This window comes from Sus scrofa, chromosome 9 (genome assembly GCF_000003025.6).
Source record: "Sus scrofa isolate TJ Tabasco breed Duroc chromosome 9, Sscrofa11.1, whole genome shotgun sequence".
NCBI classification, from domain to species: domain Eukaryota; kingdom Metazoa; phylum Chordata; class Mammalia; order Artiodactyla; family Suidae; genus Sus; species Sus scrofa.
Window position 1 is genome coordinate 40,988,484 of NC_010451.4, and position 24,160 is coordinate 41,012,643.

The following is a 24,160-nucleotide window of genomic DNA, read 5'->3' on the forward strand; positions in this document are numbered from 1 at the left end:
TTCTCCATTTTCTAGAGGAGAAAACTGAAGATCAGAGAGGTCACCTAACTCTCTGAAGGTCTTCTATACCAATAGGCAAATTCCAATTCACACCCAAAGCCTGCCTCTTCCAAGTACGTTGGAGACCTTCTGCCTTTTTGGTCCAGGGATATTAAGCTAATGGACATGCCACACCCAGTCCCAAAAGAAAAAGAGGCAAAAACCTGGAGCTGATTTAGGGATCAGCGCAGGACACTTGGGCTTCTTTTGCTCCCCTCCTTCCCAGGTCCACCTCAGGCATCCCTGGCCCCAGCTCCGCCTTGAATTTGGCGCTTGGCCAAGCATTCTGGAACCGGAGGACCCGTGGTGCCGCTCAGCGCGGAGCCACGCCCACACCCTGGCCCCTGGCCCCGCCCCACCCCAGCCTAGGTCAGTCGCCTCCCGTCCACGGCCGCCATTTCCTGTCTAGCCCTGGGCGCGTCAGGTCAGTGCAGTGGGGTGGCCTGGGGTCTGCCCTGCCCTGATCTGGCCATCGGAGCCAAGCAGAGGACGCTGGTTTGGGCCCAGCGTATGGGACTTTATCGGCTGCGGGCTGTGACTTCCCTGGCGGTACCCGGCCAGTGGACGCTCCGGAGCGGTTGCTGGGCAACGGTGCCGTCGGCCCCTCCCCTCTGCGCAGGGTGGGGAGGGGCTTCCGGGGTGAGCGGTCTCCTGGCTGCAGCACAGTCCCCGCGGGCCACAGGCTCCTGTCCCAGGATATACGCCGCGCCCGCCGCCGTGAGCCTCGCCGTGCCTGGCCTTCCTGACCCTTCGTGGGTTCGTTTCCTGACCCTTCGCGGGTTCGCTGCCCAGTCTCAGGGCGCACCCTTAGGCCTGCCCTGGGAGCAGAGGGCTTGGCGCCTACCCGCAGGAATTCAGAGCCTGCCTTCTGCCCTCCCTCAACTTGGGCAAGTTGACTCATTTGACTAGGCCTCAGTTCCACAAGAGCCTAAGTAGCTGGAGCTGGAAAGAAACCTCGGGATCTTTTAGTTAAGCCGCAGGCCCCCAGTCCTCTTTTATGGGTAAGGGTGACCCGCAGCAACCCCTCATCACAAAACTGCAGCATTACGTTAATCCCCAGATAGTGCTCTTTTGTATTAGTGATTCCATAGAATGAAGGGGGCCTCTCTCTGAGGCTCAGAGAGGTGGTGACTCTAGCTGAGGTAGCACAGCTTGTAACTGGTGGAATCTCAAAGAGATCAATTAACTCACAAGTTGTTCCTGGCAGATTTTGAATTTCTGGTTATAGGTGCCTTAGAGGACTCCACTGCCTTTAAATACAGCTGGCTGTAAAGCAGAATGACCTGGAGAGTGTTTCAAACTGTAGGTTCCTGTGTGTAGCTGAGGAACTGTGGGCTAAGGCTGAGAAATCTCTATACTCAAGTTTTGGATGATATTTATGGTCCGCAGGTGGACCTTTGGGACCCACTGGAGACCTTTTCATTCAAAAACAGCTGAGAGGTAATACATCTAAAGTACCTGGAGAGGAGACGCGGGCATACAGTGCTGTCAAATTCTAACCCCTTCAGCCAATTTGTAGCTTTTCTTCGCTCCTCATGCACAAGCCAGAGGCTTATATTTTAAACAAGTTTGGACATTTAGATGCAGATTGTCCCATTTCAGGTTACTTGTCACATAGCCAGGTCCAAGCTCCTGGCTGGGCCGGGCTGTCACAGTCAAAGTCAAAAATTAGCATCCTCCATCCCTGGTGGCCTGTCAGCTGCTCTCCTCCTGGTCCCTATCATGCCAGGTCCCTGAATCACAGAAGTTTATGTTGGCTTTGTAAGAACATTTCGCAGGGCAGTTTTCCCATTGGAGGGAGGCTGGCAGCTTTCTGGAAGGATCGCCACAAATAACAGATGTCCCTTGGCGTAATGGTAGCGGGAGTGAAATAGATCACCCTGCTTGTTACTCATGACTTTTGTAAACACAAATTTGTCTTTGAAATAATCACTTGGCTCTTAGCTTTAGAAGCCTAATAAGCCTGACAAATTCTGTTTAGTGTTTTATTATTATTAATTTTCATCATTTTTGCTGCTTCCCTCAGGGATTCTGGTTCGCAATGGCTGACTATCAAGAGAAAGACTTGCAGAAATTTCTTAAAAATGTGGATGAAATCAGTAAGTACCAGTAAAACATCAGTAAGTTAAATTTTACTTGAGGGAGGTGGAGTGACTAAAGGGAAATGATTACTCTAAGTTGGTTCCTGGGTTGCCTGACAGGTTTATGACGCTTAAGAAAAAATGTAATTGAGATTAAACAGAAGGGGTATTGGGAAGCAAGTAATAGTGGAGCCTGGGGGTGATATTTTCTGGCTGTTAATTGGTATCAGAGAAGCTGCTAACATTCTGATAGGAATTCAGGCTGACAGTTCTCTGAATTTTTCCCCTTCGTGAACAATCAGGTCAACAGAAGCTACTTTTTCCCCTTCACCAGTGAGCCTAGCTGTTCCCTTCAGGAGATCACATAGGACCCCCCATTGATCAGTCTGGAATCCCTCTTGTTTTAGGGTAGAGGCTTTCCTGGTTTTGAGCTGCAGAAGCAAAATCAAATGGCTTTCCCTCAAGGTCTGTCACCTTACATGGATGGCTCCTGGTTGCCACACTCCTGTCTCTCTTCCTCTAGGCAGGAAGGTGCTTCCCCAGCTCATACATGTGGGATCTCAAAGGATTTGCTCTGATCCCACAGATCACATACAGGAGCTTCCAAAGCCCTCAGTCCCTGTTCTAACTTCTGGGAGCTTATCTGAGGATCGAAACTGGAAAACCCAACAGTGAAACAAACCTTCCATATCAAATAGAAATATATTGCAATTGCTGCTTCTAGCAGGCTGTATGGGTCCAAAGATAAAATAATTGTAAAAAATAGTTAGTCTGCTTCATAGATGATACCGCCTGGGTGTGCTCTTTGGGTTTGTGATTGATGGCCTCTCCTCTGCGCATCCTCAAATGCTGGCCTGGCCAGGCCCACCGCTCACCTTTCTCTTCAGGTGGTCTCGCCCAAATGCATGGTTTTAATTCCCACCCTTGCTGATGAGCCCCCATCTCAACTGCCACCAGCCTTCTTTTTTGAACCTCAGCCTCTATGCCTGTTCTCATATCCATCGTATCCATCAAACCTCGCGACCTTAATGTGTTCAGAATTTAGCTGATCCTCTTTGCTTCCCCCTCCCCAGTAAAACCTGCTTCTCCCACTCTCCCCTTCATTCTAGTCTCACTGGGTGGAACTACCATCCTCCTATTTACAAGTCACATTGGCCTCCCCCCATCTCTCGGCCCTGCATTTAATCAGCCCTCAAGTCTGCCTTCTTTCTCCAGCTCCATCCTCCCCAGCCTCCCTTTGTTTGGTTCTCTGGTCCAGACTATTTCAACAACCCCTTGATTGTTTTTCCTGCCCCCAGGCTTACACTCCCCACAGGGTAATGTATCTAATATGCAAATCTGACCCAGACACTTCTCTGCTTGGATTCTCTCGCAGTCACAATAAACTTGAAGCTCTCATCAGGACCTGCGTCCTCCCATGACCTTGCCCTTACCTCTCACGTCTCCCTACCCCACACTTGAGCTACAAGCTGCTTCCAGGTCTGCCCATACAGCCTGGCAGTTCATACTCTGCCTGTTGCATCTGGCCTTCCTCTGCCTCCCCGTCGTTCTTTATGTGGCTAACATTCATTCATAGTCCAAGTTCAATCGCACATCATTTATTTCATTCCTGTCCAGTAGAACTTTCTGTGATGATAGAATCTGCACCATCCACTGTGGTAACCAGTGGCTGCATGTGGCTCCTGAGGGTTTAGAATATGTCTAGGGCTACTCAAGGAGTGAAGTCTCTATTATTTCATTTGTAAGTAATTTAAAGTTATGTAGCCACATATGTGTAGCTTCTATACATTCATTTCTAGGGCTCTCACTATGTATGAGTGTTGCTGGGTACTGGAGAGTACAGTAATGGTAAAAAAAGTATTACCTTTCTCATGATAGCTACATTCCAGAGGGGAAAGCAGTTAATAAACAAGTAATTTCATGTGTGATGTATGCTACAAAGAGACTTGTAACGTGCAAGAGAATCTAAGTCAGTTTAGGAAGTTGTATTGTCTGTCTACGCTGCTGTCACAAATTACCACAGCCTGGGGGGCTTAGGCAACAGAGACTAATTTTTCCCAGTTCTGGAGGTTAGAAGTGCAAGGTCAAGGTGTTGTTGGGTTTAGTTTCCCCTAAGTCCTGGCTCTCCTGGCTTGCAGACAACCCCCTTCTCACTGTGTCCTCTCATAGTCTTTTCTCCATGTTTGCACGTCCTAGTGTCTCCTCCCTCTGCTTCTTATAAGGTCATCGGGTGGTTTAGGGCTCCACCTTATGACCTCATGTATCCTTCAGGGCTTCTTGAAAGGCCTGTCTCCAAATACTGTCACACTGCGGGGGGTGGGGGTGGGGTTAGGACTTCAGCGTATGAACTGGGGGAGAGGGGCAGTACTCAGTCCACAAGGAGAGTCAAATAAAGCTTCCCTGAAGAATGAGATTTAAGCACAAATCTGACATGTGGGTAGGAGCGGCCACTGGGGAGCAGGTAGAGGAGAATTCTAAATGGGAAGAAAGTAGGTAGGAATGCTGGAAATTAAGAGAGAGTGTGATGCTTTTGAGAAACTGAAAGATTAAAAGGCTCAGCATGGCTGGAGAGACAAGATCAAGAAGAAAAGAGTCCCATCTGAGTCCAGAATGGCCAGACCAGGGAAGACCTCCGAAACCAAGAAACGGAATTCGTGTTTATCCTGCGAACAATGGGAATCCTCTGGAGGGTTTCCTCCGAGCAGAAACCTGGTCAGATTGACACCTTAGAAAAGTCACTCTGACCGTGGTGTGGATGTGGATTGGAGGGGAGAAGCGATCAGGTGCTAAGAGACCCACCAGGAGGCTGTTGCAGGGAAAAGAGACTGTGGCTGGAAGGGACCCCAGCAGCCAGATTGGAGAGATACTTAGGAGCGTACATGACAAGCTTTAGCGTTGCCAGCTTGAGGGCAAGGGGGGAACAAAGGCTCGAGGATGAGTCTGAGAGTCTTGGCTGACTGACAGGTGGATGGTTGGACCCTCCACTGGATGGGGCGATTGAAGGAGGAGCAATCTTAGGGGAAAGAGGATGGGCAGGTCAGGCTCGATGAGTACAGCATCCCAGTGAAGGCGCTTGGCTTTGTGAGTCTGCATCTGGGAGAGAAAGTAGCTGGGGAGATGAGTAGGGGAGGCACTGGCATCTGGATGGCGTTTGGAGTCATGGAGGGAGAATGGGAATTCCTGGGAAAGGGGCAGAAAAAGAGAAGTCTGGGGTGGAGCCTGGAGAGGTGAGTAGGAGAGGAAGAAGGGGAGCAAACAAAGGAGACCAAAAAGCAAAGCAGCCAAAGAGGTAGGTGGAAATTGGGAGGAGTTTGTGTTATGGAAGCAGAGGGAGAAGACCATTTCACGGAGAAGGAAGAGGTCAGCATTGTCGGTGTCAGAGGGCGTGATCCAAACCAGCGCTCAGTGTAGCACCATGGAGATCACTTGTCACTTTGGAGGGAACAGTTTTGAGAGCAAGAAAAACCAGATTTTAGTAGGTAAGAAGAATAAGTAGGGTCTTCCGTTTGTAGCAGTATTACTGGTGAGAGAATCTAAAATCCCTCCTGCTGCCATACCTCTAGAAAGGCTGCATGAACCACAGTAGACACCAAACTTTTAATTTGTTAAGTGTATTTGTTAAAATGTTGTTAAAATGGTAAGCATTTCCATTATAAGACTAAAGAACAAACCATAAGCTCTAAGCTTATAGAGGGTAGAAGGGGGCTAAAGAAATTCAGTGAATCCGATGAAGACAGGAAAGGGAGGGAAGAAAAGCAAATACAGGGCATGAAACATAGTAAAAATTCGTCCAACTGCTGTATGGATAATCGTAGCGAAAGAAATAGGTGACGCTCCAGTTAAAGCAGGGGCGGTTTGGATTTTAAAATTCAAATTGAATTTTTAAAAATATAGTTATTGTGCATATAAAACATTTTAAAATTGAGGACTCAGAAAATTTGAACCTTAAATAATGGAACAGTATTTACCAGGTAAATATTATCCAAAGAAAAGTAGATGTTAAATATTAATACCAGACAAAACAGACGATAAAACAAAGGCTGCATTTTAAAAGGAAAAATTCACAAGGAAGATAAAAAATTCTAAGTTTGTAAACTTATCAAGTTTCGAGTCCCTCCAAATATTTGAACATCAGATAATTCCCATCTTATACAAATAGTTACAGAGAATAGAAAACAGGGAGTTCCCATTGTAGCATAGTGGGTTAAGAATCTGATTACAGCAGCTCGGGTTGCTGCTCTGGCACAGGTTTGTTCCCTGGCCTGGGAATTTCCACATGCCCTGGGCGAGGCCAAAAAAAAAAAGTTTAGTTGTGTGGGGCAGGACATAGGGTGTTGGCTTTATAAAATATGTAACTAATAATTGAAGAAACTGGTAGAATGGGAGAGGTTGAATATTGTGGAAATGAGATAATTAATTGGTGATGCAGATTTCTTAATTATGCAGAATGCCATGATGGTATCCTGAACATAGGATGTGTACAAATGACAGTATTTGTGTATCTATGCAAAATACTTGAGTAGGCCATGATGCCTCTTTTTCTTGTTTGTATTTAATTAAATTTCTTTTGAAGTATTGTCTTTGTGTGACAGAACATATAGGCACACACGCATAAACTTCTTGTAGCAGGAGGAACACTTTTTCCTTGTAGTAGGAGGGAAAGATAGCTGTAGATGCCGGCAGCTTCTAGTTTTTGTGGGGGTTTTGTTTTGTTTTTTGTTTTTGTTTGTTTGTTTTCTTCTTTTTAGTGCCGCATCTTTGGCATATGGAAGTTCCTGGGCTGGGGGTTGAATTAGAGCTGCAGCTGCCACCCTACACCACAACCACAGCAACACCAGATCTGAGCCACATCTGTGACCTATGCCACAGCTTGCCCACTGAGCGAGGCCCGGGATCAAACCCACATCCTCATGGAAACTATGTTGGGTTCTTAACCTGCTGAGCCACAGTGGGGACTCCACGGCAGGTTGTTGAAGGAGTTCCTTTTTCTGGTGGTGTCTCTTTCCTCCCTTCATTAATAAGTCACGGCATCTGAGATGATTAGGTTTAGATTGGAGACACTTTTGTGAAGCCTTTCTTTGGAAGAATGGTGGGCTAACATTGCAGGATTACTGAGCATCACTGGCTGTCTGATTGAGTTATAGCCCGTTCGCCCCATGCATCTCTCTCTATCAGTACTCAGCATCCCTAATAAAGACCTAGAGAAGTGGCGAGTCAGATTCAACTGGAATTGGAGGTTTGTGTGGTGGGTGGGATGGGAGGGTTGGGGGTCAGCCTGTGGGTGGTGTGGTGACCAAGAGATGACCATGGGGTCTAAGCTGGGTGGGCCGTAAAGGGGAGACAAGCAGGGATGGGATAAGGGTGGTTGTCTTGTGGTCTCAGAGCCGCCTGTATTCACCTGTTGGTTCCCTATACGAGACATAAGCTCTTCAAAAATAAGGATCTTTTTAACTCATCATGGTTGTCTGTAATGTTCTGCATAATGTCTAACTCATAAAAAGCTCTCTGTGAACTGTTATTGAATTAAATACATGGTTTTAAACTGTGTTTCTCGAAAGGCATCATTAACTTCTTCTGCAGCTTTTTCCAGGCAAAACAAATCCCTTTTTTCGTTCTTTCTTATGGGTTCTGATGACTTTAAATGTTGCTTTCTATTCAGCACCTTCTTCCAGAAATGAGGAGATGTTGGTCAAAGGATGTAAACTTCCATTTTTTTTTTTTTTTTTTTGTCTTTTGTCTTTTGTTGTTGTTGTTGTTGTTGTTGCTATCTCTTGGGCCGCTCCCGCGGCATATGGAGGTTCCCAGGCTAGGGGTTGAATCGGAGCTGTAGCCACCAGCCTACGCCAGAGCCACAGCAACGCGGGGTCCGAGCCGCGTCTGCAACCTACACCACAGCTCACGGCAACGCCGGATCGTTAACCCACTGAGCAAGGGCAGGGACCGAACCCGCAACCTCATGGTTCCTAGTCGGATTCGTTAACCACTGTGCCACGACGGGAACTCCCTAAACTTCCAGTTTTAAGATGAATAATCCTGGGGATCTAATATACAGCATGATGACCATAGTTAACCAACTGTGAGATACACTTGAAAGTTGCTAAGATGGTAGATCTTAAATGTTCTCACCACACACACACAAACTGATTTTATGTAAAGAGATGGGTGTGTTAACGAACCTTGGTATGCAAGTCATTTCTCCGTGTAGCCGTGTATCACGTCATCATATTATACACCTTAAGCTACACAATGTCACGTGTCATTATATCTCAACAAAGCTGGAAAAATCAAAGTCCTTCCCCATGAAATTTTCTCCTCCATCTTCTGTAGTGCACAGAGTCTTGCTTTTTGAAGACCTTGCTTGAAGGATTCACATCTGATTTCTCCTCTAGCCAGTTTAATTCAGGAGATGAATTCTGATGACCCTGTCGTACAAGAGAAAGCCGTCCTCGAGACAGAAAAGAGACTACAGTTTATGGAGCAAGACCGAGAGGAGGACGAGTGCAGGACCACCGTGAACAGGACCGTGATCAGCCCTCCGCAAGCTCCCGCGAAGGTGTCCTTTCCGTCTCCTGGCGTTCCCTAGGTGGACACGGCGAGGGGGTCTGCGTGGAAGCAGAGGAGGCAGTAGTTTATTCTCAGCTGCCTGATGAGGCTGAAATAACCTTTTTATTTTTCTTTTTAGAGCTGCACCCACAGCATATGGAAGTTCTCAGGCTAGGGGTTGAATTGGAGTGTAGCTGCCAGCCTGTGGCACAGCCGCAGCAACCCAGTATCAGTCCAAGCCGAATCTTCAACCTACACCACAGCTTGTGGCAACCAGATCCATAACCCACTGAGTGAGGCCAGGAATCAAACCCGCATCCTCATGGATACTAGTCAGGTTCTTAACCTGCTGAGCCACAATGGGAACTCCTGAAATAGCCTTTTGTTTTTTAGATTCTGTAGATTTATTTTCCACAAGGAAGTATAAACTCTGATTTTGTTTTTCTTGGTCTTTCTGGGTCATCTTTAAACAACCCTTTGAGTTTGTTTTCATGAAAATTTGGCCTTTCTACCCACTGAGCTTATGACCATTTTTAAGCTGTTAAGGCCATACTACTCCCTATTCCCAGCTCATACAGCCACAGCTGGGGTCCCTGGTTTCTGCAGACGTAGCTCCATAACAGTTGTGCTCGTTAGCAGATCTCCTGATTTAAAGCCCCCTGAGTTTTGAGCCCTTCAGGACGGGTGGTTGAAGGCAGTGACCCTACTCCTCACTTGTCGCTGATCTGCCTTTTGGTGTATATACGTATAAATCGCAGAGTGGTCTTTGAAATGTGTTTCTTTGTTTTTATGGTAACCTGTGTCCTGCAGAATGCAGATGAAATAAGCTCAGGTAAGGACAGCGTCTCTCTTCCCAATGTGTATTATTTGTTTAGGATCGGTGTTTATTGATTGTAGCTTCTAGACCCTTAAATTAGAGCCTCTGGGCTTACAAACAGCCCATGGACAGAAACCTACTGATCACTCCGTTCTGTTACTAGCAGTCAGAGGAGACAGCACTCAGTTTTCCTCTATGTTCTCCTGGCCAGTCTTTTGTAAACTGAATTCAGTCATTCTGTTTCATCCAGTTTACTCTTAGCGGCTCAAGGGATCCAGAGAGCTTCTCTGTTGCTCAGCTCAGAAGCTCATTATGCTAAGTGGAACAAAAAAGTCTGTCTTCAAAGAAAAACTCTTTTAAAAGGCATAATTCAAATGTGAAGCATAGACATAGTCATCATGTATAATAATACATCACACGGATTACCATTTCATGTCAAATTAAGAAAATGTCATTTTAGTTGTCTCCGAATCCGTGTATATGTGTGTGTGCATGCGTGTGCTTACATGTGTATGCGTGAAAGTGTGGCTCTAAAACTCTTAAATAGCTTTTTTTTTTTAAAAAAAAAAATTGAGCTGAAGAACTGATTGTAGTATTTGTTTTTTCTTTTTAATATTTGAAATTACTCTGTTGTCAGAAGCCTTCTTGGCATCTGTGGAAAAGGATGCAAAGGAACGTGCCAAAAGAAGAAGGGAAAACAAAGTCTTAGCAGATGGTAATTGTCAGTCTTCACTTTCAATAGGCGGCTGCTTTGTGCTAGAAAGAGCCCAGGAGTCTCTGTGCTGATGTTTGAGGACAGCAGGAGTCCCAGTGGGTGGGTTTGTGATGGTACTGAGGCAGTGGGACCTGGCTGGGTGGAAACCTTTGGGGATCTGTTCCCTGTTCCAGCTGCAACAAGCAGGGAGCAGACAGGGCCTTCAGTCAACCTCCACTGTCAGACCTCTTTCCAAAGCAAAGGGATGGATTTAATAACACAAACAGTGTTTGGAAACCAGGGAGCCTGAGGCACAGAGGAAGATGCAAAAAAGACTCATGAAACAAGAAAACACCGCTGGGAGAAGGGAGAGGGGAAATAAAGGAAAAGAGAGGTGGTTGGGGTTGTGTGTGGGACGGAGAGATACACGTGAGAGAGGAACGCTTTCAGCACTTGTTTTGTACTGCTCCATGGTATGCATGCTGCAAATCTGAGCGATTCCACATTTGCTAGAAAATTAGTTGTTTGACCCTCTTTATGAGACATTGAATGTGTAGACTTGAGCCCAGTGGCAAGTTCGGCGAGCCGTGAGCTTAGGGGCAGAAACATTTACTTTATTCTGAGACGCTACTTAGAAGACTTAGGGTGGGTTTGGATAAAAAAAAAATTATAAAGAAACTGATCCTAAAACAACTGCAGGGAGGAGTACATCACAGGCCCCCTCTGAGTAGATGGAAACCAGTAGAGTTGGACAGTCAGGGGTCAAACGTCTGAGAGAATTTTCCAGTGTGTGGAGAGAGCTCACCTGTACGACTTTTATTCTCATAGCCCTAAAAGAAAAGGGGAATGAAGCATTTGGCAAAGGTGATTATGAAACGGCCATCTCGTGCTACAGTGAGGGTTTGGAGAAGCTGAAGGACATGAAAGTGCTGTACACCAACCGAGCCCAGGTCAGTGAGCCAAGGAGGTGTCTGTGGGCTTCTCTCGGGGAATGGTAGCCACTCACCTTGTGAAGCAGAGGAAGATGAGACTGGGGGGGCGCCCTTGTTGTGTTGCTAAATGGGTAACAACTGGCTCCTGTTTGCCTGTTGGGGAAGCTGATGTGTATGGAGCATATGCCAATTTCCATGGTGGAAATACTCTCACTGTGGTTCAAATTGAAGCTTGGAAGCATTGGAGGAGGACGTGGGAACAGCTTCACATAATCAGTTCCTTCCATAGTCGAAGTCAGCTCTCCACATCCCTGTTGGTCCCCAGGCACTTTCCCATGTGTATAAAAGAGAAAGCTAGTGGAACACACGGCCTATGAGACCTTGGAATTCTACCTCCATTCAATTTGTTCAGCCTCTTTTTTTCCCACTTTTAAAAAAATGATAGTTGATTTACAGTGTTGTACCAGCATAGTGACCCTTTTATACATACATATACGTGTGCATACTCTCTTCCATCGTGGTCTCTCCCAAGAGATTGAATATAGTTCCCTGTGCTGTACAGCAGGACCTCTTTGCATATCCATTCTAAATGTAAGAGTGCATCTCCCAAGCCCACACTCCCCATCCATCCCACTCCCACCCTCTCCCCCTCGGCAACTGCAAGTCTGTCCTCTATGTCTGTGAGTCTGTTTCTGTTTTGTAAATAGGTTCATTTGTTGTCCAGCCTCTTTTTTGATGTCAGTCCACATTCTGACAGGTTCCTTTCCTGTTAATTTCTTATTCCTCGTATCAGTCCTTCCTTGATTAAGCTTCTGTGGCTGGGATGTACTAGATAGCTAATGAGCCTAGAGTCAGTTTCTCAGGAGTTTTGAAGTTTTCAGAACAGTTTTATATCAAAGAAGAGCTCAGTTTCCTAGAGGGCCAGGTTAAAAACCATCACCCAGATGCTTGCCTATCTATACTTAACGAATAGTTCTCAGTTGAAACAAAAATGTCGCCTGTGAACTTCTCTTTGAAAAGTACCTGAGTGTGTGTGTGCTAGAGCTCTCTGCTGCTCAGTCCTGAAACACTGGCAAATCCGTGGACGTGAGTGTCAGATCCGTGGACGTGGTGGTCAGGATATGTCAGCAGGACCTGTATGAGGGGAACCTGATGCCGTGTCATTTACAAGAGGGAAAGGAGTCTGCAGAGCCCTCATCAGCTCCAATTTCTGTAACTCACGATTAAGACTGTCCTGCTGTGGTGTGTTGAGGAAGAGCGTTGAAAGCAAGAAACAGGATGTCAGCAGTCTAGAAAGTCAGGGCAGTGACAATGATTTAATGATAAATAAATCCAAGCACCACATACGCTTGTTAGTTCAGCAGTTTGGATAAATCAGACTAGAGTTGAGGTGTCATTTACCCAGCCCCATCTGTGGAGAAAAAGTGTTATAAGAAAGAGAATTGGTAAATAAAATGGCCAGAGGTTGATTTTGCCATGTACATTTTATTACACTAACAAGACTGTAAACTTTTTGAGGGTAAAAACTGCCATATTCTTTCCCCCCTAGTACTTTCTTTTATAGATGTTCGATAAATCCTTGTTAAGTTACATAACACTGGAGCCCAAGAAGTCCATTTAGAGGAATTAAGTTTCTATTGATACTTCAAAAGAAACATATAAATGCAAACAATTACTATAATAACTGTAGTTCCTTTTTGCTTGTCACCAAATTTGGTCTCCAAAGCATTTACCTACAGATGCTTGTTCAGTCTTGTTATTCTGAAGTTATTTGAAAGCAGTGAAATTAAATTGTCTTTAAAATGTTATAATTCAGACTTATACCTAATTCAGGTAGTCTATACCCTGATTCATCTACATTACATTTTTCTATACTCAAGTTTAAGCAGCAATTTGATTAGTTCTGGAAAAATTACATTAAGAATGACTGTGGATAAAAATACATAATTGCAATGAGAAGCTTTGGGGAAGCAGTTCCTCTCACTTTTCCCAAAGAGAAAGCTTCTTCAGAGACGAATAAATGCAAAATGTACTGCCTGGTGTTGGGAATCATTTGAACCATTGACTATTTTTAAAATGCCTCCCTGTTTGCATGCAGTGTTAGAAAACACTTAATAAGGACCCTGTGACTTGAGTGCCGCTGCGTGCTGGAGAGAAAAACCTACCCTTTCATCGCTTTGTTTTTCTCCTGGAGTTAATGTTATGATCAATAGCTTGCTGGTGTAATTTAGATAAATCAGGAGTTTAATTGCCGTTTGGAAAACTCCTTCTTTTTAAAATGTGGAAAAAGAAAAGAGAACAGGGAAGTAATGGGGTATTGGATCCAAGCCTGAGAAAGAAGACAAGAAACAAGGAAGGAAGGAAGGTTAGAAGAAAGAAAGTAAAGTGAAAGGCTATGTAGAGAAATTGTTGAAGCCCGTATAGACTTCTTCAGGGTCTGTATCCTGAGTAACCGTGTCAGGAAATCATGGCTCTGATGGTCCAGAAGGATGCTGGTTTCTTCTTCACATCTTCTGACTTTCAAATGAAACCCACAAAGCCGGAGGAAGGGATGTTTTTATAGAACCGGTAGCTCAAAGAATCATCATCTTCAGGAGTTCCCGTCGTGGGGCAGTGGTTAACGAATCCGACTAGGAACCATGAGGTTGTGGGTTCGGTCCCTGCCCTTGCTCAGTGGGTTAACGATCCGGCGTTGCCGTGAGCTGTGGTGTAGGTTGCAGACGCGGCTCGGATCCCGTGTTGCTGTGGCTCTGGCATAGGCCGGTGGCTACAGCTCCGATTCGACCCCTAGCCTGGAAACCTCCATATGCCGCGGGAGTGGCCCAAGAAATAGCAAAAAAGACAAAAAAAAAAAAAAGAAAGAATCATCATCTTCAGTTAGCCCTGAACCTCTGTTAATGAAAGCGCTACAGAGCAGCTTCCTTTCTCTTGGTGCCAAGAGCCCAGCAGGAATTCTATTGGCTGCCTGTTGCTTGCTGCCTCCCCACTTTGGGTGCACACTTAGGTTTCTCATGCTTATTACATTAACCTCCTAATTGGCTTGTTCACGTAAATAGCTCATCAGTTTTATTGTTCAGAATATCATGTGCCCTGGTACAATTCTGATCATGGGCAAACCTACATGGAGTATTGGTTGTGTTGTTGGTGACTGATGGGACCCTGGTGCCTGGTTTTCCTTTCTTCATTGCTGCTTCTTAGGGAACTTTCCAAAAGAAGAGTGCTTAAGGTCTACTTGGTGCGACTTAAGAACTTGTTAGGCTCCTCCAGTAATTAATACAGAGGGTAATAGTAGCCACGGTGCTTGCTGTTGAATGACTTTCATTTGTTTAGATACCACAGTTCTTTGAAACTGTAAGTGGATTCAGTCCTAATTCAGTTGAGTTTAGGTGGATCACAGAATTCTGAGTTAATTTTTTTTTTCTTTTTTAGTGGCTGCACCCACGGCTTATGGAAGTTCCCAGCGCCAGGGACTAAGTCAGAGCCAGGGATCAAACTCGTACCTCTGCAGAGACCCTGCAGTCAGATTCTTAATGCACTGTGCCACAACAGAAACTCCTAATTCTTGATTTTCAAGATTTTCTCCAATTCTAGGGGATGGCAGAAGAGATCCCCAAGGCATTTGTAACTGAGGGCTCCTGGTGATGGCCTGACTCTTAAATGTTAGCCCATTTCTGTCTCTCTTCCTTCTCACTGCACGCATGAGGAAAGCAGCAGGGCTTTTTCTTAATCATATTTGGGTAATAGCTTTATTGAGGTATCATTGACATAATGTACAATTCACCCATTGAAAGTGTACCATTCAGTGGCTTTTAGTGTATTCACAGGGTTGTGCAACCCTCACCACAACCAGTTTAGAACATTTTCATCATCTCCCAACGAAACCCTGCATCCTTTCAGCAGTTGCTCCAGTCCTCCTGTCCTCCCCCAGCCCAGCCCTAGGCCACCGCTCATGTACTCTCTGTCTCTATACATCTGTGTACTCTGGACTTTTCATGTAAATGACGTCATATGGAGTTCCCGTCATGGCGCAGCAGAAACGAATCCGACTAGGAACCATGAGGTTGCGGGTTCAATCCCTGGCCTCGCTCAGTAGGTTAAGGATCTGGCGTTGCTGTGGCTGTGGTGTAGGCTGGCAGCTGCAGCTTCAATTGGACCCCTAGCCTGGGAACCTCCACATGCCGCAGGTGCGGCCCGGAAAAAAAAACCAAAATGACATCATATGATATTTGTCCCTGTGTGTGTGCCTTCCTCCACTTGATGGTGTTTTCAGGGGCTGTCCATGTGATGCGCACCAGTACTTCCGGCTTACTGCCAAACAGTATTTCATTGTGGAATCTACCGCATTTTATTTATCCATAAATTGATGGATATTTGAGCTACCTCTGCTTTTTGGCTATTATACACGATGCTGCTCTGAACATCAGTCTTTGGACGTACGTTTACAGTCTTCTTGACTGTGTGCCCAGGAGGGAAACTAGTGGATCATGTGGTACCTCTGGGTTTTACCTTTTGCGGGAATGTCTTCCCACATCGCTGTGCCATTCTGCGTTCCCGCCAGCAGTGTGCAGGTGCTGAGTTCCTGCATTCTCACCAGCGCTTCTTAACCTGTCTTCTTAAGTCCCTTTATCATTTGGTTTCTGAAATACAGTAGAGTGGACTCCGAAGCCAGCTCTTCCCTGGTAGGGGTGGTTAGTGTGCTGGGTATTTATTTTTGGCCCCTCCAAGAGCCTTCCTGGCCCCGTTCCGTACCCCAGGGGCCTCTTGGCTTCCCAGCTTTCTGGCGTCCATCTGGGTTCCGCCAGTGAAATCAGAAGGAAGGCAGAAAGTGAGTTGGGACATTTATTCTCCCAGTTCCTGCTCTCTTAAAAGCCCCAGCTCCTCTTAAGCAGCTTGCTTCATGAAGTGAGCTTCTCCCATTTGGTCCATTGCTGCTCCTTCTGCCTCTTCAGGTCTGGCAGCAGTAAGGCTGTCCTCTGCCGGTTTCCCTGCGCCCCACCCTCGCCCTGTAAATAGTCCCTTTATTAAACTCCGCAGTTACCCGGGGACCCGGCCTGGTGCAGGTAGGAACTTCTGATGCCCTCTCTCCCGCCCACCTGCTCTTTCTGTGTTGATTAGAGACTGTTGGCTGCAGAGCCGGGTGTGACCCGCAGCTGTTTGTGTCCCCTCAGGCTTATATCAAACTTGGGGACTACCGGAAGGCGCTGACGGATTGTGACTGGGCTCTGAAGGTAAGAAGAGGTCTCCTTTTCCACGTGAAGGAGGAGGGCTTGCTGGTGGTTGTCTCAGTCCTGAAGTGAAGAGAGGGGAGCTCCCGCTGTATCATGGATATCTCAGACTGCAGTCCAAGCCTGCACTGTAGTCCAAGCCTGTTTCCTCCTCTGCAAAATGGTTCTTAACCTGCTGAGCCACAGTGGGAATTTCCATATACCCTTTCTTTTTCACATTCTTTGCCCATACAGGTTATTACAGAATGTCGAGTGGAGTTCCCTGTGCTGTACCGCAGGTCCTTGCTGATTGTCTGTTTAACATAAAGTGTGTATGTTATTTAGGGGTATGCATGGGAACAGGGTGAATTCAAAACTCACCTCTACAAATAACAGTTTATAAAGCACAAGGGATCCTCTGAAACTGACATCTGGATGCTTGATCTCTTGATCCCAGAGAAGACATGGTGTGTGGGACACCTTGTCCCCGGCAACATGACGGTCTTTAAGTGGCGATGAGAACTGCCCGAAGCTGACCCCATCAGGTTCTTCATAGCTCCACCAGAAATCCTCTAGCTGGCTGGGTCACCTTATTGGATCCTGATTTTTTTTTTTTTTTTCTACTCTCATTCTGTAAGAGAAGAGAGATGCAAGGGTATTTTCCTCTGGTGTTTCAGCAATAACAGCAAAAGCTGCCATCTGCTGCCCAATGGCCATCGGCTGTCTCGATGGAGCCTCACAGCTTCTGTTCTAGTCTGTTCAATGCCATGGTTATTTTTTCCTGACAAGGAACCTGAGCCTCCGAGATTAATTGAGCTGTACAGAATCACATAAACAAACGCTGGCCTAAACTGTAGGCCAGTGCTCTGAACCGTTTACTGTAAACAGCCTCTCCACGGAAACCGGACACCCTGGCCACGGGCCTCCTCCGAGTGGGGCTTCCCGGAGTATCTTTTCTCATCTGGGAAGGACCACAGAGGTGGTCACATGCTCACGCTGATTCAGAACAACACCTTGGCCTGTTCCCAAATGTTAATTGAAGTGCAGTGTAATTAATGGAGAAAGTGAAGCAAACAGGCACAGCAGAGCTGGCATTACAAAGTGCTGACAGGAGTTCCCATTGTGGCTCATCGGGTTAAGAATCTGACAGTGTCCATGAGGATGTGGGTTCGATCCCTGGCCTTGCTTAGGGGGTTAAGGATCCAGCGTTGCCCGAAGCTGTAGCTTAGATCACAGATACATCCTGGATCCACTGCCGCTGTGGCTGAGGCTGTAGTGTAAACCTCAGCTGCAGCTCCAATCCCACCACAACCTGGAAACTTCCATATGCCACAGGTGCCACTGTAAAAAAAAAAAAAAAAAAAAAAGGTGCTGACATCCAACAGCCAATCTTGTTCAAAAGCCTAGCGAGACAGCTCCCTGTTGAAAAGGATTGGGTGAACACCAGGAGGAGGGGGAAAATGTATAAGGAATTTTAAAAACTAGCAGTGGTTCAATGGCTGACTCTCCATTGAAGCTGAGAATTAAAAGAAACTTTTCACTCTTTGTCAATAGTGAATGTCAGTGGTGCTCCATTATTGGTATTCAATTATTAGTACTTTGAAGCCAAGTTACTATTTTGTGACGCTTGTGAATTGAAGCCCATGGGAGGATGTTTCAAGGCTGATGTTCCTTGTCAGGGAAGATAAGGCTGCAGAGTCATTTTTTTTTCCTTGGCACAACACTTCCTGCAGAGTAAAATACATCTTCCTCTGAAGGCAGGATTCCTTTTAAGGGGATCTGGGGTTCACCCGAGAGAAGCCTAGTGTGAGCTGATACCTCACCAAAGGAGAAAGGGTCTATTAGTGAGAAAACCCCGTTGGTGGCCCTTTGTGTTAGTGTTGGAGGGGCTGTGGTCACAACACACCCTCTGCGGATGACACCGTGGGGCGTGGACTCCCTCTGAGGCTCCGGCTCCTTCTCTGCTGTGATCCTGATGCTCCGCCAGTGAGGGTGCTGTGAGCAGCTGCTTCTGTGAGCTGCAACTCCTTTCCCTTTGACTGTCCCCTACCTGCGTCCTCAGCTCCATCTGTCATGAGTTCACCAGGCTTCACTCCGAAGCCCCCTGCCCTTCTCCTCTCTGCCGTTTCTCCCTCAAAGCTCTCGTCTCCTCTGGTGGGTTCGACTCTCATCTCTGCCAGTGGCTCCCACGCTGGCCTTTCAGCCACCTCCGCACCCCCAGCCCTCCCTCCCGGGGGTTCCAGGTGCTTGTCTTGGTGGCCTTTGAAATGCAACGCAGTGTGCCTTCCTGAGACCATATCTTTTCAGAGTGCTTTTCCTTCTACTGAACTGCTGTAGCCTTTTACTGAAGGCTATGTGGTGTAACTTTTTTTTTTTTTTTTTTTTTTTTGGCTGTGCCCGAGGCACACCAGAGTTCCTGAGCCAGGCATCGAAACCGAGCCACAGCAGTGACAACGCAGGATCCTTAACCACAACACTACCAGGGAACTCTAGACTTGGTATAGTTTTTAAGCCTTTGGGTCCTAGAGTCAAATGGCTAGATTTTAATCCCCGAGCTTCCACTTGGTCTTTAGGTGACCTTGAACCTCTCTAACCCCGAGCTTCCTCATCTGTGCAACGGGGATGATCCTGGTATCTACTTCACAGAGTTGTTATGACGTTCACACGAGATAATTCATGTCAACCACGCAGTAAGGACTGAACGATGCTGCACTATTATTATTACTTTATTACTGCCCTTCACTTAGCAACGAATCAGGAAATGATATTCATGAAAATGTGTCCATAAAGGCCTCTCCAAATATAGCAATTATTGTTACCTCTGCTACTATTCTTTAGCTTTTCTTTAATTTTCCTCTTTGCCCTGCAGTGGATGGCTTTTGTCATAACTGTAGCAACAGCGGCTAATACTCTATTACCTCTCGCCTCACTGCTTAGCCTGCCTTCCCACCTCACGACAGCCGAAGAGAGACAGTATTATGATCTCTACTTTGCAAATGAGGGAAACGAGCAACAGAAAAGCTGGGTGGCTTGGCCAGTGTCCCGCTTCTGATGAGAGGCTGACTGGGCTTCACCAGGACTTTCTAGGCTCCTGAGCTTGGACCCTTAACCTCTTTACGTCGTGATAGCATCTGACCCAGCGCAGTGCCTTGCACATAAAAAGGGTTTGGTGAATTAACTGAATGCTTTAAAGTATCGTTTATGGAGTCCCTGTCGTGGTTCAGCGGTAACGAACCTGACTAGTATCCATAAGGAGGACTCGTGTTCAATCCCTGGCCTCTCTTAGTGGGTTAGGGATCCATCGTTGCCGTGAGCTATGGTGTAGGTCGCAGACGCACCTCGGATCCCAAGTTGCTGTGACTGGCAGCTACAGCTCCAATTCGACCCCTAGCCTGGGAACCTCCATATGCCACGGGTGTGGCCCTAAAATAAATAAAGTACAGCTTACGTCCTTGTGCCAAACCATTCCCTCTGGAGTGATGTAATTAGAAGCAAGCAGGTGCAGGACCCTCTGTGCAAGTGGTATCATTTCAGACATAAGTTTCATAAGTTTTAAAGGGGGCCCCCTTTCTGATCGTAAGTGATAGGAATGTAAGTTCTCAGTGTATATGTTGTGGTTTATTTCAAGGGAGGAACTTCCCAGACCCACTTGGATGTAATAGTAACCTCAGCTATTTACCCAGAGTAAACTTTCCCACCTTCTAATAAACCAGTGGTTCTCAAACTTGACTGCACATTTATATCACCCAGAGAGTTTTAAAAATTACCGATGCCTTGGCCTTACCCACGAGTATAATTTAATTATGTGGAGTTCAGCAGTGCCACCAGCAGTTTTACCAGCATCCCAGGTGATTCTAATATTTAGCCAAGGTCAGGCACTCTTCTGAACTAAGGGTTTCTGGTTTGTTTCCTGGGTGAGTCTCATAAAATGGAAATGAAAACTTGGCAAGTATCATTAATTAATTTGATAGAAAGCTTACTTGTGCATCCAGGCTCTTTGCAGGCAACAATTAGCTTGGTCACAGATGCACTGTCAACTCTGGAGGCTGTCCTGAGAACCAAAGCACTGCCCTAACCCTGTTAGCTGCGCAGTTGAGGGAGGGGCTGATAACTTTAAATCTTCTGAAACATCTGCTCAGTCATTCTCTTCTTTGCAGTGTGATGAAAAATGCACTAAAGCATATTTCCACATGGGAAAAGCCCACCTGGCCCTAAAGAACTACAGTGAGGTAAGTGCTAGAGGAGGGTTAAGTGCCATGTTTGATCTGGGAGTGGTGCTGCAGACTGTCTCAGGGGAGAACCATGTTCCAACCTGTTGATGGGACATTAATAGATGTTTTAGTATTTTCCAGGGTACATCTTAGGATCTTCGAGTTGGGAAGGATGTTGAGTGTTATCTGGTGTAGCCCCACCTGTCATAGGTATCTCTTCTGCAGTGTCATCTACCAGTATTTGTTCAGCCCCAGGAGGAGCATCTCTGGAGAGAAAAGACATGAGCAAAAAGATGAACAAACGAAACACTTGTAATCTCATCACTCAAAACTAACCGTGCAGATATATATACACACTAAGATATTAGATATGTTCATAGCAGCTTTATTGAGATATATTTCACACACCAAACAATTCCTCTATGGAAAGTATACAGGTCAGTGGTTTTTAGTGTATTTGCAGAGTTATACAGCCATCACTGCAGCTGACTTGAGAACATTTTTGTCACCTGGAAAACACTATAACCCATTAGCAGTCACTCCCCTTCCCTCCACCCCTGCCTCAACCCTAGGCAACCAGTACTTTTTTTCTGTCTCTATCTATTTGCCTATTCTAGACCATTCATATGGAATCATGCAATATGTGGTCTTTTGTGACTGGCTTCTTGCACTTAGCATGATGTTTGCAATTTTCATCCATGTAGTAATATGTATAGTACTTCTTTTCTTTTATTGCTGAACAATATTTTATTGTATGGATATACCACATTTTACTTAGCCATTTGTCAGTTGAAGAACATATAAGCTGTTTCCACTTTTGGTATCTTGAATATCTATATATATAGGTTTTTGTATCCACACATGTTTATCATCTCCGTGGCTGTATACTAGGAGTGGAGCTGCCAAGTCATATGATAACTCGATGTTTAATCTCTGGAAGAACTGCCAGCATGTGTTCCAAAGTGGCCGCAGCATTTGACATTCTTACCAGCAGTTAAGGTTTCCAATTTCTCCACATCTTGGGCAATACTTGCTATTCTTTGTCTTTTTTGATTATAGCCATCCTAGTGGGTATGAAGTGGTGTATTTGTCGTTTTGATTTGTATTTCCCTGATGGCTAATGATGTTAAGCACCCTTTCATGTGCTCATTGGTCATTTGTGTATCTTCTTTGGAGAAATGTCTCTTCAGATCCTTTGTCCACTTTTTTCATTATGTTATCTTTTTATATTGAGTATAAATATATGTTAAATATTTGTAGGAGTTCCCATTGTGGTGCAGTGGTTAATAAATCCAACTAGGAACCATGAGGTTGCGGGTTCAATCCCTGGCCTTGCTCAGTGGGTTGAGGATGCGGCGTTGCCATGAGCTGTGGTGTAGGTTGCAGACGCGGCTCAGATCCCGTGTTGCTGTGGCTCTGGCGTAGGCTGGTGGCTACAGCTCCGATTTGACCCCTAGCCTAGGAACCTCCATATGCTGCGGGAGCGGCCCTAGAAAAGGCAAAAAGACCAAATAAATAAATAAATAAATATTTGTATAATTGTTCAACATAAAATAATATATAAATTAATATAATATTCAATATAAATTCTAGATATAGAAGTCTCTTATTAGATAAATGATTTGCAAATATTTTCTCCCATTCTCTGTGTTTTTTCACTTCATAGCACAAAAATTTTTAATTTTGATGAAGTCTGAATTACCTATTTTTTTTTCTTTAGTTGCTTATGTTTCTGGTGTTAAATCAAAGAAACCACTGCCTAATCTAAATTTTAGTCCTATGTTTTCTCCTAAGAGTTTTCTATGGCTTTAGCCCTTACAGTTAGATCTCTGATCCACTTTGAATTAATTTTTGTACATAGTGTGAGGAAGGAATCCAGCTTTGTTCTTTTGCATGTGGCTGTCCATTGGCCTAGCACCATTTGTTGAGAAGACTATTCTGTCTCCCATTGAATGATTTTGGCATCCATGTTGAGAATGAGTTGATCAGAAATGCCTGGGTTTATTTCTAGACTCTCAATTTTATTCCCTTTATCTATGTGTCTATTCTTATACCTATGCCACATTGTCTTGTTTCTTGTGGTTTTATAGTAAATTTTGAAACTGAAAAGTGTGAGAATTCTAACTGCTGCCTTTTCAATATGGGTTTCTGGAGTTACCGTACAGATTATAGGATCAACTTTGTCAATTTCTGCCAAGAAGCCAGGTGGAATTTTGATGGCAATTGCATGGATCTGTAGATCAACTTGGGGTGTAGTGCCGTCTTAATATTAAAATTTCCAATCCATGAACATGGGATGTCTTTCCATTTATAAGACACTATATTTTTAAAAAAGAAATTGCCCCCTATTATACATTTAAAAAAAATTATTCTTGGAGTTCCTTTTGTGGCTCAGCAGTTTAAGAACTCAGTTGGTATCTATGAGGATGCAGATTCCATCCCTGGCCTTGCTTAGGGGGTTAAGGATCCAGCATTGCCCCAAGCTGCATTGTGGGTCACAGATGTGGCTCGGATCTGGTGTTGCTGGGGCTGTGGGCTTAGCCAACGGCTGCAGCTCTGATTCGACGCCTAGCCTGGGAACTTCCATATGCCGCAAATGCAGCCTGACTTACTGTAATAAGTTCACATAATAGAGAAGTAAAAAGGAAAATGTTAATCCCCCTCCCCGCCCCACCAATCTGTTTACTTATTTGTTCATTTAGTTAATTAACTGACTCAGCACATATTTAATGCATGCTTTCTATGTTCCAAGCACTGTCCTGGACAACAGGAATACAGTAGAAAATAAGACAAAATCCTTAACTTAAGGGAACTCATATTCTTGGAATTGGAGTGACTTATCCCAAGATAGAAACCAAATAAGCATGTGTGTAATATGTTAGACTGTGGTAAGTGCTACTGAGAAAATGAAATCAGGAAGTGGTGAAGGTGACATTGGTTTTGTATGGAGTGGTCAGGGAGGGTTTCTCTGAAGGAAAGGGGGGAGTGAAGTGAGCAAGCCCTGTGGCTAGACACTGCAGGAGTGGTCCAGATAGAAGGCCAGCTAGAATGGAGCAGGCAAGGAGGAGAGTGAGGAGATGAGATGAGTAGATGTGGGTGGAGGAGACTAATCCTCTAGGGCCTTTCAGGTTTTTGGAAGGAACTTGGCTTTTCCTTTGAGTGAGCTGGGACCCATCAGAGGGTTTTGAGTAGAGGAATGAAATGATCTGACTCATGTTTTAAGAGATCACTCTGCTGTATTGAGAACGTATCTTGACATGGTAAGAAAAGAACAGAGAACCAGTTAGAAAGCCATTGAGACAAATTATCCAAGTAAGAGGTAACGAAGTTCTGGGTATTCACTGACAGAGAAGCCAACAAGAATTGCTGGTAGACTGTAGATCTAAGGTTAAAAAGAAATCGGATACAGGGGTGCTGTCTTAGTCCTCTGGGGCCGGTCTAACAAAATACCATAGACCAGGTGGCTTATATGACAAACAGTTGTTTCTCATAACTCTGGAGGCCAGAAAGTCCAAAATCAAGATGCCGGCAAATTTGGTGTCTGGTGAGAGCCTGCTTCCTAGTTCACATACATCCGGAAGGGGTGAGGGAGCTCTCTGGGTCTCTTTAATAAGGGAATTGATCTCACTCATGACTCCA

At 45.3% G+C, this 24,160-nt stretch overlaps 1 protein-coding gene across 8 annotated transcripts in view; it reads left to right on the top strand.

Moving 5' to 3' along the window:
• TTC12 (tetratricopeptide repeat domain 12) overlaps positions 398-24,160 on the top strand; it is a 44,048-nt gene continuing 20,285 nt past the window's right edge. The window contains exons 1-9 of one of the 8 annotated variants that reach the window (XM_013979405.2): positions 409-463; positions 1,429-1,479; positions 2,066-2,138; positions 8,510-8,673; positions 9,474-9,495; positions 10,118-10,195; positions 11,003-11,124; positions 16,275-16,334; positions 20,468-20,539. In XM_013979405.2, the coding sequence (XP_013834859.1) occupies positions 2,081-2,138; positions 8,510-8,673; positions 9,474-9,495; positions 10,118-10,195; positions 11,003-11,124; positions 16,275-16,334; positions 20,468-20,539 (576 nt within the window). In that variant the 5' untranslated portion in view covers positions 409-463; positions 1,429-1,479; positions 2,066-2,080. Of the gene's footprint in view, positions 464-489; positions 1,041-1,428; positions 1,480-2,065; positions 2,139-8,509; positions 8,674-9,473; positions 9,496-10,117; positions 10,196-11,002; positions 11,125-16,274; positions 16,335-20,467; positions 20,540-24,160 lie in introns of those variants that run through there. The other 7 variants (XM_005667348.3, XM_013979406.2, XM_005667347.2 and 4 more) reach the window with 7 other exon arrangements.